A 17,642-nucleotide genomic window follows, 5' to 3' on the forward strand; every position below is an offset into this window, starting at 1 on the left:
ATTGAAGTTAAAGGGAGGACCACAGATTATTAGTAATCTTATAATTCACTTTACATGTTATGATTTAGTGCTATACCTTGGTCTTCTTTTTTTCCTTTTTAGATACTAGCTCAGTCGTGCACTGAAATCCTGGAATTACGGCCTTCAAGCGTCTGTGTGGGGGGTAAGTGGTTAGAATTTAAAAATACCTTGTAAGAAGTTGTACTTTTTTCCTAGTTAAAATATACGATTTGAAACTCATGTTGGAAAGGGAATAGCAAAATTAATTTTTTGGCATCTTTTTCTGTAAGAATTTTTAAATAATTCCTTGAAATATTTCTATTTTAAATTCAAATTTTTAAGATTGGAGTGTTATTTTAAATAATGAACATATTGTGTGACAGGCTTTTAAAATCTTCTGTATATTTAGTTCATGTTTGAGACCTTTCCTATGACAAGTAAAATAGAAAATTTTCTCTTTTATCTGATTATACAAACAGTCAGGTATCTGTAGACATTGAGCTCCGTGCCTTGATGACCTGGCCAAAGTACAGTACATGCCAGCTCAGGGCCCATAAAGAAGTGATTTATGGGTGGATGGCAGGAAAGAAGCAGGTGGCTTCATCAGTTTGTTCTAAGAACAGACTCGGGTTTTAGCACTTTCAAGCCATCCAACCCAAAGAGAGTGCGATTCTCTCTAGCCTATACTATTTCTACTTCAAGTCTTACCTGGAGTCCATTTTAACCTGACTTTTCTTTCAAAGGAAAAACATTGGGTCTGGTGGGGAAGGAAATGTGCTGTGCAATTTACTGCAGAACCTCCCAAATGCTGGACATGGGATGAAGTTCTACATCTTTGGACTCCTCCAGTAATGATTACTGAGAAGTTCAAGAGGAATAGTGCATTTGAACATTCCAGGGCAGGATGGCATTCTATGCATTTAGAATTTTACCTAACCCTCATAACAACACTATTCGACAGTTTTATAACCCCGGGTTCACGGATGGGGAAACTGAGACAGAGACATGTTCAGTACTTGCTATTAGTAAATGTCCTGTTAGACTCTTGTCTGTCTCACTCCTAAAGCTCATGTTCTTTTTCTGAGTCACATTTTAAGTTTCACTTGCACTTTATTTTAACTTATAAGAAAATTCCTTTCATAATACACTGAATGGAGAGTGGCATGGCAGTATTTTCTTCCACAGTTAATTACTCTATATGTGTTAGATTATTTCAGATAGGAGGTCTCTGAGAGGATTGAAAGTTGATCACTATTAAAATAGTTGACATACCACCTTGCAACTGAGCAGCAAACATTTAGTTGCCAATCAAAACATTGATTGGCAACTAAAATTTTCTTCTAGCATATTATTTCACTCTCTAACATTTAGTGACTGCTCCTCTTACACAGAATATGAGTTCAATCAACCTCTTTTACCTATTGGCCATAGATTATTATTAGTCCAAAATGCATGACCCTTGATGAGTTATAAGTTTGTATGCAACAGAAAATAAAACTGGAATTAAGGATGTGAAGAAGCTGTTAAAGAAGAGCTATGTACGGGGTGTCATAGATTAAAGAAAATATAATACACGACTGTTCTAAGAACCAGATAATATGAGGCATTAACTTCTTTACATTCTCATACCTCAGTTCCTAAGACAAGAGGAAAACAAAGAGTTTTCTTTCCTGTGGATGTTTTCTTCAGGATAGAATTTGGGCAAGTTTGTATGGTGTTTGTCTGGGATGACTGTTATGCTTCAATTCTAAAATCTTGGTCACTATTGGAAAACACTTTGTTCAAAAAATAAAATAACGCATCTCTACATGGCAGCGAAGGGTATCTTCACTGTACGTACCTGGAGGGTCTAAGAAAGCAAGTAGGACCATGTCTTTGTTGTTATTAGTTGGCTGATTAGAACTAAAAAATTCATTCTTTGTACCTTGATACTTTTGTTTCAAGTAATGCTTTTTGTTGTTGTTTTTGTAAAGTAGTGATTAAATTTTTTATTTTTCCTTTTACTTCTAGAGGAATTTCAAATAGTTCTGAATGGAAGAGGATTCAACTTGGGCAGTCGGAATGGCAGTGTTCTCTGTACTTACACTGTTAATGAAACATACACCAAGAGTAGGTCTCCATAATTTCAATATTGCTTTAATGTCTCCATAGTATATCAGCATCAAGTGTTTTCCTCTTTTCCCCAACTGAAACCAACTGTGCTATATTTTTTTATCAGAGGGGAAAGAAAGGAAGTCCAATGATAATACAAGTAGTAGTAATAATTACTTAATAGTTATTTAATAATGGCAACATTTGTTCATAACTTAATAAATGCTGGACCCCATCCTAAGTAGCCTCATTATACAAATGATGCCCTTGTGGCTGAAAGAGTCAAATAACTTGCCTGTGGTGACACAAGTAATAATGGGCAGAGCTGAGAGTTGAACCCAGTTTTCCTGACTGCACTCCGTACGGACTCTATCCACCGCCTGATTTAATTGCCTCTTTCTCCAGATTTGTTTCTTGTAACTCTTGCCTGAAAATCTAACTGTCTTGGACTACTCTACTACTTATTGCCTTATTTTATTGTCACTTGTTATCTTTATCTAATTTCCCAATAATTTGTCAGCCAGTTTCCTGAAGACGGGCTTTTTGCTTAATAGATATATCTCCAATGCCCACCTGGCACAGTGTTTGTTGATAATTATCATATTTAGGGAATTAGGTTTTATTTTCCCTCACTTGGCTTTCAAAATAGGAGAAGATGAGTGTAACATTTTTATCTTCATTTTGAGAAAAACTTCTGCTCTTTAAATAGATCTTAGTATGCTGAGCGTTTTGGGTCTCTATTAAGACATTTTCTCCTCATTGATGATTATTATTGTCTTCTAAAATTTTATACTGTAAGGCAGATGCTGCAACTCTGTGAACTCTGGTGGAATTATTTTTTGAGAGGTTCATCTACAATTTTGTTGTTTATCTGATGGTTCTAAACCCTCCAATTAGCACAGCTTTGGCTACATACACAGTCACTGCTCCATACGTTTGTTGAATTAAAGTGGTGAGGATCTCAGCATGGTAAATGCCATCAGTAATTCCTCTCTTTCTTATTAAGATCATCATTTTGGTAAGGAAAGACAATAATATTTGTAAAAAACTTTCTTCCTAGTAGGTTCTACAACTGAAGAGGACAAAATAATTTTACCATTTTTATTCAGTAGTCATCTGTATCTAAGCATTAGCTTTACCTTACTCCTTTTGATTACATATTTGAGTTGATTATAATATAAACATATTTTACACTTAGCTACATAGGATTGAATTTATTAAAGTAAATCTCAAATAAATTGAGTCAGATTGTATTTTCATCATTTGTAGTCTAACATTATCCATCTAATTATGTAACTTCTCTGAGTATTTATAGTCTAGATCATTTTTCTCATATGCTATTAAAATTGCAAGGCAATTTAAGCATTCTATAAAATGTGTTTATATATTATAAACCCAATTATTTTATTAAACTCTTGAAAGAAATGTATTATCCTTTGGGCATTTGTCTTCTCTATCATTTTTAAATTCTGCTTTTAAAATATATATAATTTTTCCTTGAAAATCTAATATATTGGCAAAATGGAGGGAGAAAAGGTGATAATTTTATAGTATCTACAAGCTGTATGTGAACTTAATCTATATCAAAAAATCGTAACTTATGATTTATCAGTACTATATATCAATGAGGCATATAATCTCTTCCTGTTTTTCATTCTGTGTTCCTTCTCTTTCTTTAGATGAGTATCTTTTTGTTTTTTTCATGCTAATGTATCTAATGTCCCACACTTGAACTCTGATTGCTATGTCTCTTCATATTTTTAATGAAACTGTGTGAGATGCATAAAACCCTTTATTGATTAAATGACATTTTATTTTATAGGTGTAATGCCAGTGAGTGTGGAAAGTAATTCTATGCTTTGTCCTGCACCTACCCTGAATGAAGTTGGACAGTAAGTACTTTATTAAAAACATTTAAAAACTTTTTAGCTACAAATTATAAGGAAATGATGACAAAATATACATTGGTTGTTTTATTTTATCTTTTCTTGATATACAGATTAAACATGAAATAGTAAATCCTAGGCAAATCACTCTGGTTAGAACTTTAACTATATGTATTCTTAGTAGGTTGAAAAGGGTAAAGTCTGTTTTATCTTGTTTCTTAAATATTGATTAAAAGGCTCTATAAATATTTATCTGGATAGATTTGAGAACTATTGTTAGAGCCTTTAAATAATGAAGCCATAGCCATTATTTTGAACTTTAGAGTATTGAATTTACACACACACACACACATACACATACACACAAGAGTTTCAAAGTGGGATTTTGACTAATTACTATAGTGTTTAAATATTAAGATTGAAGAGCAAAAGGAACATGGCTCAATAAGGCACAACTTAGACTAGGAAATATGTGTGCATTAATTTGTGTCCCAGTCCTGTTAAGGAGTATATTTTCATGTTCTTTGGTGTGGCAATAAACCATGATAGCTGGATAAAATAAGGGATATTTAGTTTGGAAGAAGGGCTTTTATTTTAATCAACTATATACAGATAATTTCACCATCAACTTAATATTTCCATGTGTGATTTTTTTCCCCCCTGCCCTCTCTATCATGCAGGAAATGATTGCAAATAGTTCAAATGTTCTCTTGTCCAACAGTAGTAGATGCAATATGCTTAGGATAATGGATAGGATACAGTTTTCAAGAATCACTATATACTGATCTCAAACCTTCCTCTGGATCAGAGGAAACTAAAATACATAAGGCCCCAATCCAAAGTCTGGATTAGTGTTCAGAGAGTGAAGATTATATTTTCCTTTGTGGAACCTAAGAAAATCATTTTAGTAGTTTGAAGTTAACTTGAGCACTTAACTTTTGTGGATGCTTAAATATTCAAGATATCTGTTGGACATCACTTCTGGTCATCCAAGTAAATTGGAGCAGTATCAGCTTTCTATTTGAAATTGATTGTAAAGAGCTGCATAATATAACTTATAAAAGCAAGACTATCAGAATCTATTTTCTTTCTATAAAAAAGTATTCGTTTTCTGAGTCATATAATAATCTGGTATTGGTAACATGCTTATGGCCAAATTAGACTGGCCTTGGAATTTAAGGCCCATCCATTTTATGTGGAGCCATCTGTACCACAAGGGCACAGTGGGACTCAATGACTTTCTGAGTAATAGTCTTGTATTAGCAACGATAAATCTGTTGACTTAAAGTTTGGTCTTATTTTATTGAATCTATAAGTCCATATTGATTCTCCTGATCATTCTCTGCAGTCTACTTTCAGAGCTGTCTTCTCTCTCTTAATCACTGGCAGCTCCATCCTTTTTGTTGTTCAGGTAAAAAACCTTTGACTCATTATTGATCTCTTTTATGCAGCCCATAAGCAAATCTCAGCTCTGATTTCAAAACATGTTCAGAATCCAGTCCTTCCCCACCACCTCCACGGATACCACCCTAGACCAAGCTACTGTCATTTCTTGCTTAGGTTATTAGCCTCTCAACCCATCTTTCTTCTTCTGTCCTTGGCAAAAGTGATCCTGTTAAAATAGATCAGTTTATGTCACCCCTCCTCTTAAAATCCTTGATAATGAGTTCCTCATTACATTTAGAGTGCAAGTCTAATCACTGCAATGTTCTATAAGGTTCTACAAGATCTGGCCCTCACTGCATCTCCAACTTCATCCTCTTTTTGCCCCTTCTGTTATGGTCACACTGGCCTCTTTGTTGTTCTTTAACCAGCTGAGCTTATTCCAGCGGCTTGAAAGGCTCCTTCCTTCTTGTCTCACTCTCTCAACTTCAAGTTTTGTTCAACACATCACCTTCTCAGTAAGCCCTTGCCAGTCACCCTATTTAATCATACAATCTACCCCCTCCCTTGAGTTTAACAGTCTCTATTCTCTTTTCATGGTTCACTTTTTCTCCAAAGCATTTATTTGTTTGCTATTGTGTCTCCCTCCTGCTGGGATGAATTTGGTTTATTTTGTTTCTTTCTGTATCTCTAGCACTGACAATGCCTGACAGATAGTAGATTCACTAAATGTTTGTTGCATGAAAGAATGAATACATTTTTCTCAAACACTTTGATTTACTATTTATATAAAGAGCTAAAAGAGTGCATTTGATTACTGGGTATATCAGATAGGAGAAAGATGATCAGAATTCTGTTTGGGGAATCATACCATTTAAGAGAGCAGGAAACTATCTTGACCTTTTCATAGTAATGACTAGTTAAGTAATGACTAGTTAAGGAAGACAGCTTATTTTCTTCTCCAAAGTAGTTATAAAATGCAATATACCTGTTTTATCCAACACTGAATTTGTTTTCTCTAGAATTTGCCTTGGGGCACAGTCTCCTTTTTAAAAGACTGCCATAGGTACTGCTGGTATTCTTTAGTGATTTGTAGATTGTCTAAATACTCAGAAGATGTGATTTTACAAAATCATATAAGACATAATAAATATCAAGCACGAGAAAAAATCATTTGTTTGCTTTTTGACATTAATATTTCACCTACAAGCAAGCTGAGAATGCTTTGGAAGGCAATCTGTCTAAAATAATTACTTTTGCTTCTTTTTTGTCTATCAAGTACATGACACCACTGAGGCAAAATATGTGAAGATTTTATTTGTTAATGTATCGGACATTTGGCGACATCATTATTTGTTCTACTAAGTACGTTGCAAGTAATTTGGACCTTTCCTTTGCCTTGAATTTCCTTCAGATACTTTTGTAGGCGATGAGTTCTCTTATGAGATTGGATTAAAATCAACACAACTGAAACAGTTTAGCCTTGTAAGGTGACTGTGCTTAATATGTTTGTCTAATTAGCTTTTGGCTAAGGATTCAAAACCATTAAGTAGCTAGTTAGTCTATGTTTCAAATAAACACATCTGGCCCAACAATGAATGAAAGTTTTTCCTGTGTGAGGGTGACAGATGTGGTGATGGTTCCCCCTGTTCTCTCACTTAAATAATTAACAGCATGCTGGTGAAGTAACCCTAGACAGACAGCCTCAAAGCCAGATGCACAGTCTCAGAGCTGAAGCCACGGACGTGTGTCTCGTCTCAGTGTGCTCTATCAGTTCCTTTCTCATCTTTATGTTACTTCCTGAATTACATTTTCTTTGAGGATTATTCCTTTAAAAATCGAGGGCTCGTGAATTTTGGTTTGAAAGAGGCTTAACATGAAGATGTTTTACTTGGAGATGGGAACTAAGAATGTAGCAGAGTAGCTAGGACATAGGTTTGCATTTGGAAATTGATGTCATGGAGTAAACAAAAGTTAAAGCTATCTGGGCAAATCTTATCCAGGTTTATCATTGCTTAGCATTGTTGGAATGGGTCTTTGGAGTCCTTTCTTTGAGAGACATTGAAATTTAATCTCTATGTATTAAATTTCTTTATCTGGTATAGAATTTTAGACTAAAATGAACATATTTTTAGTTTTTAAACAGAAAGAATGCAAAGGTGAGATTGTTCTTTCTGAGATTGTTCTTTCCTATTTTTTTTCATTGGACACAATTTAATTAAAAAATGTCATATGGTTAAACAAATTGTCTTACCTAGAAAAATCTGTAGATTGTTTGGGAGTTAATTTCTGCCAGTGGTTCATTTGAACCAAAATGTCTTAAGTTTGAGTAGGAAGGACTCTGTGAAGTTCTGCAGATCCTACCCTTTTGAGGGCCGTGGCCTCCTGGTGTAATGTGCAGGTGTCACCCGTTCTTGCAAAATGGGCTTATTCTCTGACCCTTGTTTAGTGAGACATCAACAATAGCACAGCTGCTCTGCAATAGTTGAGATCTCAAACCTGTAATTTGGCAAGAACAGAGCAAATTGGGTAAATATACATAAACACATTGTGAAGAAAGAAAAACAGAACAGAATGAACCAGATCCTGATCCTACAGCTTGTTTGATAGATTTAAGGAGGCATATGGTATAGTTAAATGTGCTTTCAAAAACATTGGCCAGAATCTTCTGGCAAATATGAAATAAATATCTAAATCAGATGAAACTGATAGTATTAGTTCCCTTAAAAGGCAGCATGGAAAGACAGTTGACAGAGGGTTTAAGTAAGAAGTGGTGGGACATCAGTGTATGTGGAAAATTTGAAGCATCTGATACTGAAGGATCACTGAGATGCATGTGTGGCAGACTTGGGGTTAGAGCCTGACTTGGTAATGGAATCTTATTTTCCTCAATGTTGTGATTTTTTTAAAATATAATTCATCTTGCCTGGAATAAAATTAATTCCATTTCCCTTTCTTGGTTTGACAAATTCTGCCTTTAGCACAGCTTCTCACATGAACAGTTAGAAGAAATATATATATACCTATATATGTATGGTTATGTGAATTTATTTTATCAGTTTGTTTTTTTTTTGAGAGGGAGACATGACAAAAATTTTTTTTTATTAGAAAAATTCTTTAAAAAACCAAAGAACTGAGGTGATGAATTGGTCGTCAACAGATGACTTGGTGGATGAGGCTGCTTTGGCTGCACTGATCTCCCACTTCCTCCCTTGTTCAGGGTCCATGTCAAAGCAGCGCCATAGCTGCAGGGCCCCCGTCTGGGCTCATGGTTGGACTGAGGACCTGAACTGTGTGACCTTTGAGCTGAGCCACCTTGGTTGGGTACTTACAAATAACAAGCTGGTTCTGGGCAAAGCCATGGCCTGAGATGAGCTTCTTGTAGTGGGGGGACCAGAGGATGGACCACACTTGGAAGCATCTGCAGCACTCAGGCCCCATAGTAGACATTCTAGATGTGAATGTGTCAATCACTGGGCCTCCTTCTAGTTGCCAGGACCTTGACCTGCCAGGGACACCAAGCTACAGCCTTGATAGCCCCTTGACACTGGGTGAATGTCTGCAGGGGAACGCAGCCACCCATGCCAGGAGCACTAGGCCACATGATGACCAAATATTGTCCATCTGTATATCTACACAATCCCCAATTCTATTATCTTAGTAGCAGGTGATGCAACCATAACTTTCTTCTTTCTTCTCTTCCTTATGAGGAATGAGACTGGATTTATTTACTTTTTAAATCATGGATACCAGGACATTAGTTATATCTTTATTTTGAATATAAACATTAGAATCTTGGTGAGATTGGTTAAGGCTGAGGAGCCTCTCAGTTTTTATATTTCTCTATATCCCTCCCCCAATGGTGGAACATTTATGTATTCGTTCACACAGTGTATTGCTTTCTGATTATACCTATAAATGTGATACGTTCACCTAATCTGCATTGCATCTCCATCCTAAATATTATATTCAGTTCTGGAAATTGTCTTTTAAGAGGAACAATAGTTAATTCGAGTACGTCTAGGGTGGCCAACAAAATCTTGCCAAGTATGAAAATGTTAAAATACTGAATTAAAATACTGAAAAAGACACGATTCAGGTGTGACACATCAGCTCTCCAAACGTCAGGTCTGTCATGTGAAAGATAGATTTGACTTATTCTTTATTGCTCCAAGAACAAGAGAAAGAAAGAGTGGAAGGTAAAAAGGAGGCACATTTCAGCTCAATATAAGAAAGATTTTTGTAAAAATTAGAATCATTTAGTGAGTGTTTTGGTAACTAAAAGTGTTCAAAGAGGGACAGCTATGTGATGATATGGAAGATATTCCTTAAGTATATATTTAAATCCTCTTATATATCTGCTTTTAAATTTTATATTATTAAAGTTTTTACTATTACTAAAATATTTGACTTTTTTGGATGAAAGGCACTAAAAATTGAGTGATCATTTTGAAGCATCTTTTTAGTATTTAAAAAGATACACAATGCAGTTAAAATGGGGTTATTTTCAGTATAATACTGAAAACATTTACAATGAAAGTGTAGGTGTGATGTCCAGTACAATTCTGATATAGCTTTTTTTTTCTTCGGAAATCTAGCAATCTTCCTGACTGCAGTGTTTGTTTTAGTTATATACATATATTGAGTATCTCAAAAAGAAATTATTTTATTCAATTATTTTATCCTTTTACCCCTTTGAAGAAAATATCCTTAAACAAAACATTAATTTATATATATATATTCATAACTAGAAGTAGAGTCTTTATTCACAAATTTGAAGCCTTATTTTCACCTCATAATTTATTATGCATAAAGCTAACTTTTAAAAAGCTCTGCAGAGTATTAAATAGTAGCACTTGATTTCAAAATATCTTAAGTCACCATAATTTTAATAGCTTTTTGAGTAGTTGCCAGTTTAATTTGCAGTATGTGCAAATTGGAGGTAAATTATTTATTACTTCCAGCAAATGTCTTTCACAATTTTATTTAATTTTTTCATCTTTTTAAATGGATCATAAAATGGCGGTCTTTTATTGGACATCCATAAAGTCAGCAGCAAATAAATACTTTGCAAAGAGGTTGCTATGATTGAAATGTCAACCATATTTCATGCAGTATGAAATTTCCTCAGATCAGAGTAGCCCTAACGTATGGCAATGAGCTGTTCTGTTCTGGAATTGTCTTACATCTTTAAACATTAAATTAAAACACTGTGACCGTTAGGACTTTGAATTTTATTTACTTAGCTATATATCAGAATACTATTTAATAATTTCTCATGTGGAATGAATTTAGTACCCTTGAATTTAGTTTTATCACTATTAATTGAGGACCAATTGACATTAAAATACACTTCAAGCAGTCTTTTTGTTAAGTTGTTCAGGTTTCTTCTATCCTTCTACTTAAATGTTCTGAGGATGGAGCAAAGAGCCGTTGAACATATTTTTAAGCAATTCTAAACAATGTAGAACCAACTTATAGAAAAGGGAGTTGAAAGAGTCCTCAGTTCTGAGCCTCGCCTTCCCTGACCACCCAGAATTATCTGCACTGTGGGCCAGTCCTGTCTCAGAAGAAGGTCTTTCCTTGTCTTTCACGACTTCATAGTCTCACCTCCGGGACTGTTTCTTCTCCAGTGTTACCTCCGGCTCCTCTTCTTACAGTTCCTAGTCAGTTTTCACCATGGCTGGATTCCTGACCTCTAAACTCACCTTCTCTAAGCCTTTCTTTTCTTGCTGATGAGTTCCAAATCTCCAGACAAGATCTTTCCCTTAGCTTTAAACCAACCGAATGTCCACTATCCAAATGTCAGCTCATTCACTTGGATTTCCCTTAGGCAAGTTAAACCTGAAGTTCCCAAATTAAACTCATGTACTTCTGTTCAAACCTGTTCCTTCATGTTTCCTGTGCAAGATTACCCATCTTCATGTGCAAAACACAAACTTTGAAGCCATCTTTAACTACTCCTTCTTCCTCACCTCCTACATCCTATAAATGTCCAAGTCCTTTTTAATCTAACTGCTTAATACCTCTCAATTTTCATTTCAGATTACCCTCATTGACACTATTTGGTTCAGTTCTACTTTGGTCCTTATCTGAAATTCACTGAGAAATTCTTTAAAAAAATGTTTTGTAATTGAGGTAACATTGGTTTATAACATTATATAAGCTTCATGTTTACAAATATTAAGTTTTGACTTCTGTATACACTACAGTATGCTCACCACCAAAAGTCTAGTTTCCATCTGTCAGCATACAGTTGACCCCCTTTACCCATTTTGCCTTCCCGCTCTTCGCCTCTGGTAGGCATCAATTTGTTCTCTGTATCTAGGTGCTTGTTTTTGTTTTGTTTTGTTTCTTTGTTTTTATATTCCACATATGAATGAAATCGTACATATTTGTCTTTCTCCATCTGACTTATTTCACTTAGTACCCTCAGGGTCCATCTATGTTGTCACAAATGTCAAGATTCCATTTTTTAATGGTTGAGTAGTATTCCATTGTACATATATACCACACCTTCTTTAGCCATTCATCCATCAATGGGCATTTACGTTGCTGCTTCCATATCTTGGCAATTGTAAATAATGCTGCAGTGAACATCAGGGTGCATATATCTTTTTGAATTGGTGTTTTTGTATTCTTCAGATAAATACCCAGAAGTGGAATAACTGGATCATATGGTAGTTCCATTCTTAATTTTGGGGGGAAACTCCATCATGTTTTTCATAGTAGGTGCACCAATTTCCATTCCTACCAACAGTGAAATACACTATGACATTGTTAACTGGTCTTCTACTGTAGAAATTTACTCTTCCAATCCATGCTCTATGATGCAACAAGTGATATTTATAAAACACAGTTCTGACCATATTTCTGCCTGGCTTAAAAACTCATAAGACTAACTCCAAATATCTAAATATGGCATCCTGGGTTCTTCATGATCCTTCTCCTACTCTTCTTTTCGGCCTCAAACCATATATTCTCACTCTCACATTGTGTGTTGCTGCCATATTGAATGGCTTTTATTCCTTGACTGTTCTGTGCCTTTCTTATCTTCCAGCTCGTCAAATAGTGCTCCATCTTCTTGGATCCCTTTTTAATCTCTTTTCCTAACTAATTCTTGATCATCCTTTAGGATTCATCATAGAGGTGACTTCCTGCAGGAAATCTTTGTTGATGCCCCCGTGCAAGGCTCAGTCGGTTGTAACTCCCACATGGTCCTCTAGTACCTTTGTGCTTATACCTATTTTAGTTAATATCACATTCTATTGTAATTGTTCATGTGGCTTCCTTCCAATTACATTGTAATGCTGTGTTTCATTTGTTATTGCAGCCCTATTACCAAGCACAGCCTAAGTTGGCCTATTGTAGGCAATTTATAAATATTGGAGTAATAGACTGATTGAGTGATTGACTGAACTTACTGGCCAACATTCAGAAACCAATTTGGAGTACAGTTTTAAGTGTTAGGTTCAAGCACACAGCTCAACATAGTTGCAGTGTTGGGTTTTATCAAGGTAACATTTTGTAACAGGAAGGAAATAGCTTTGAATAATTTCTTTACACGAACTTGCATGACATTATATGTTATACTAGGCATTTTTGGAACAATTTAGCTCTCTCTATTTTTATATGGAAGTAAGTAGAAGAGAAATTCTTTAAAGTAAACAAAAAAGTATTAGGCAATTATTTCTTTGCTACAATACATTCTTCTATATTATCTGTGCTGTTTTTTAACTTGGATCTAAAATGTTTATGTAAAAGTACCTTGATAGCTGAATATTTTTTTAGACAAATAGTCAGATGTTACAGTAATTTATAGAGTACCCGCTGTGTTCCAGGCACTGTGTTGGACATTTTATGCACATTATTTCATCAAGCTCTCCTCCCCAAAGCAATTCTGAAATAGGTACAGTTATCCCCATTTTACACATTGAAGAATGCAAGATTGAGAGGGTAGTGACTACGGTTCAAACCTAGAACTCCTGATTCCCCAACATGTGGGCTGAATCTATCCCCTTTTTCAATTTTATTTTATTATTGGGACAAATAAAGATAAATTCTTTACTCACCTCTCCTTTATGTATGGAATTATGTAAAAACAATGTGGCTTTAATACATTTTTGCCCATAATAAAGTTTCTGTAACTGAGAGTATGAGTTCTACTGTCCTAAATATACTAACCAGCAATAAAAGTTATATAGCACTCAGAATGAGAAATCCATAGATACTAGCACAAGTTACATAAAATATGATGAAACATGATATACGTATATTGGAGTCTTGGGGCAAAGAAAGGTCAAGGTATTGAGTCTGGGTTAGAGGGTGAGATGGTTTTATCAATCTGTGTGCCAGCAATGGAGTAGCAGAGCTTTGGACAAAAGTATCAGCTCATAACAGTGCCAGTATCATACCAATAATTTCAAAAATCTTTTCTAAAGAAACAACAAAATTTAAAAGCAGAAATAACTTTTAGAGTGTGTTTTTCATGTTTGCAACACTTCTGAAAACATTTCCCAGCAAATATATATACATATAAAAATATACACATATGTTCACAAATAAATATCATATAGTAAATACCATTATAACCATGAGAAATATGTGAATATAGTAAGAAATTGGAAGAGTGACACTGGAGAAGTGACACAAAGCTCTCGCCAGTGAGTGAAATTTAGATGTAAGACTCTAAAGCACTTACTGAGGATTAAGGTGGTATGCAGTAGAAGTGAAAGCACTTTGACTACAGAGCCAGAGAAGTCCAATATTTGGGTAAGTTACCTTTTTAAGCTTCAGGTCCTTTATTTGGAAAATGGAGATAATGCTACAGCCTCCCTCAGTGGGTTGTTGTGAGAATTGAGAAGACGTGTTAATGTGTTTAGCTCATAGTAAGGAATCGATAAACACTGTTATTATTAGTACTGTTGTTTCTGGTAGTGGTTTGATCGTGCTACTACTGCTCTCAGGAAGGTGAATATTATATTGTTTCAACTGAATCCATGTGTCAAAAGAATCATCTGGTGGCTTTCCATGTCTGTGGAGACTAACTCAGTTTGATCAGACACCAGCTACATTATACTAGACTGAGATTTTAAGAATAATGTGCAAATTGGTTTGGTTGCCTACAAGACCTCATCAGCATGCTATGGGAAACCATAGAAAAGAGTGAATTTTGTTATAAAATACATCTTCTGTTCTTATTCCATTTGGATAAGTACTAAATGTTTTAAATGTTTCCTTCATTAATTAGAGAACTGGTTCATTTCTGGTGAGTTCTACCTGCCAGATTATAAACAACTTTGGTCAATCTACTGATCCCTTTAAAGTTGAATCAATAAGATTATAAACAACTTTGGTCAATATCTACTGATCCCTTTAAAGTTGAATCAATAAGATTACCTGCAACAATCATACATTATTATGAATCCAGTAATCTTCCCCCACAAACCAAAACCATGCTTTCTGTGTCATATGCTTTCTGGTACATGCTTTAAAGTAGAGGAATTAGGATCTAGGAAACATTATTTTTGGATTGAACTATGCTTAATCTTCAAAAAAACAAAGCAAAACAAGGCACTCAGTTCTGCGGAAAAAGCAAGTAGGTTTAAGTTTTCTTTCTTAAATAAGCCACTTGGCATTCTGTGTTGGAATAGTTCAGAAGTTTAGTTAAGTTGATATAAATACCCCAAGTTCTTGTTCTTTTCTGGATTTAGCTAAACTTTTTTTTTTTAACAAAATGTTTTAAAGGGAATATTTTACAAGGAATATTTTTAATAGGGGTAATCCTGAATTTTGAAGAAGAGTTCAGCTAGAAGTTTGTTAGTCCTGTCTTTCCTGGGGGCTCTAGCCCTGTAAGAATCCAAACTAAATATCACATTGAGGGAAAAATACATATTAAGAACTTTCATTTCTTCAAGCCTGTGTGGTATAATGGAAAGAATTCAAAATTTGTGAGAATCCTAGCTTTACCACTTTGGACAAGGTAATTAATATTTTGGGGCCTATGTACCCCAGCTGTAAAACTGTGAAACTACTTACTTTAAGAGTTCTTTTAAGAATTAAATGAGATAATATCCATAAAATGCCCAGGAAAGCATCTGGCACATGGCAGGGACTGAATAATATTTCTCATCTCCTCTCCCTAGCATCATTACTGAAAATCTTACCAGTGGCTTGAGATTGCTTCCATTTTATCCTAACTCTCCATAACTAATAGTATTTGGCACACAACTCAAGGCATAGAGAAGAAATCGTCTAAATTTAGAGTAATTAAGGCAAAGTTTCTGGCTTTTAATTCTTGGAATTTAGAATACTTTGTGAGCATTGGAGCATGGTGTTCTATAGAAGCTAGATTAACAAAATGTTGCCTACTGCTTCCACTTTAATGAATGGATAGCTTTGTTTTATTGGTATCCTGATTATTCTGTGGTAATATATTTCATAAACTCTTTTGGAAAAGAGCTGTTTCCTCAATAACTTAAAAACTCCTTGTTGGGCTTCCCTGGTGGCGCAGTGGTTGAGAATCTGCCTGCTAATGCAGGGGACACGGGTTCGAGCCCTGGTCTGGGAAGATCCCACATGCCACGGAGCAGCTGGGCCCGTGAGCCACAATTGCTGAGCCTGCGCGTCTGGAGCCTGTGCCCCGCGACGGGAGGGGCCGCGATAGAGAAAGGCCCGCGCACCGCGATGAAGGGCGGTCCCCGCACCGCGATGAAGAGTGGCCCCCGCTTGCCGCAACTGGAGAAAGCCCTCGCACGAACCGAAGACCCACCACAGCCAAAAATAAATAAATAAATAAATAAATAAATAAGAAAATCCTTTAAAAAAAAAAAAAAACTCCTTGTCATCTTTTTCTCTTTGATATCTTCTTAGAGCTATGAAAAACAAAATTACCTACTGATCCCAAATGATGAATTATTAGAATCTGAATTAATGAAATTGTAATTATTTTTAATTGTATTATTCGTTGAAATCATATTTTCAGAATGAGAGCTGTATTTCTTAGCAATGGACAAAAATTATTCTCCCTTTTTTCTACCTTTGTCAGGATATTTTAAAATCCTGAACATTTACAACAAATGCCTACAAACATGTAAATTGCATTCCTTTTTTTTTTCATTTAGTTTACTCTGTCTTTCATGATCACTTTCTCTATATTTTATCTTTCAATGGTTTGTTATTTCCATTTTTTAAAAAATTTTATTTTATTGAAGTATAGTTGATTTACAATATTGTGTTGGTTTCTGGTGTACAGCAAAGTGATTCAGTTATACATATATACATTCTTTTTCATATGCTTTTCCATTATGGTTTATCACAGGATATTGAGTATAGTTCCCTGTGCTATACAGTAAGACCTTATTGTTTATCCATTTTATATATAATAGTTTGCATCTTGTAATAACTTTTATTTTAATATCTTTATTGGAGTATAATTACTTTACAATGTTGTGTTAGTTTCTGCTGTACAACAAAGTGAATCAGCTATATGTATACACATATACCCATACCCCCTCCCTCTTGAGCCTCCCTCCCACCCTCCCTATCCCACCCCTTTAGGTCATCACAAAGCATTGAGATGATCTCCCTGTGCTGTGTAGCAGCTTCCCACTAACCATCCATTTTACATTTGGTAGTGTATATATGTCAATGCTACTCTCTCACTTTATCCCAGCTTCCCCTTTCCCTCTCTGTGTCCTCAAGTCCATTCTCTACATCTGTGTTTTTATTCCTGCCCTGCCACTAGGTTCATCAGTACCGTTTTTTTTTAGATTCCATATATGTGCGTTAGTATACGGTATCTGTTTTTCTCTTTCTGAATTACATCACTCTATATGACAGACTCTAGGTACATCCACCTCATTACAAATAACTCAATTTCGTTCCTTTTTATGGCTCAGTAATATTCCATTGTATATATGTGCCACATCTTTATCCATTCATCTGTCGATGGACACTTAGGTTGCTTCCATGTCCTGGCTGTTGTAAATAGAGCTGCAATGAACATTGTGGTACATTTCTCTCTCTCTCTCTTTTTTTTTTTCTTCTAACATCTTTATTGGAATATAATTGCTTTACAATGGTGTGTTAGTTTCTGCTTTATAACAAAGTGAATCAGTTATACATATACATATATCCCCATATCTCTTCCCTCTTGTGTCTCCCTCCCTCTCACCCTCCCTATCCCAACCCTCTAGGTGGTCACAAAGCACCGAGCTGATCTCTCTGTGCTATGTGGCTGCTTCCCACTAGCTATCTATTTTACATTTGATAGTGTATATA

The 17,642-nt window shown here is 35.2% G+C and overlaps 1 protein-coding gene across 1 annotated transcript in view; it reads left to right on the plus strand.

Moving 5' to 3' along the window:
- ANTXR2 (ANTXR cell adhesion molecule 2) overlaps positions 1 to 17,642 on the plus strand; it is a 154,600-nt gene that overhangs the window by 34,067 nt on the left and 102,891 nt on the right. The window contains exons 8-10 of the mRNA XM_007165603.3: positions 103 to 163; positions 2,011 to 2,109; positions 3,914 to 3,983. Of these exons, the coding sequence (XP_007165665.2) occupies positions 103 to 163; positions 2,011 to 2,109; positions 3,914 to 3,983 (230 nt within the window). The remainder of the gene's footprint in view (positions 1 to 102; positions 164 to 2,010; positions 2,110 to 3,913; positions 3,984 to 17,642) is intronic.

The sequence above is a fragment of the Balaenoptera acutorostrata genome, chromosome 5 (assembly GCF_949987535.1).
Source record: "Balaenoptera acutorostrata chromosome 5, mBalAcu1.1, whole genome shotgun sequence".
Classification (NCBI taxonomy): domain Eukaryota; kingdom Metazoa; phylum Chordata; class Mammalia; order Artiodactyla; family Balaenopteridae; genus Balaenoptera; species Balaenoptera acutorostrata.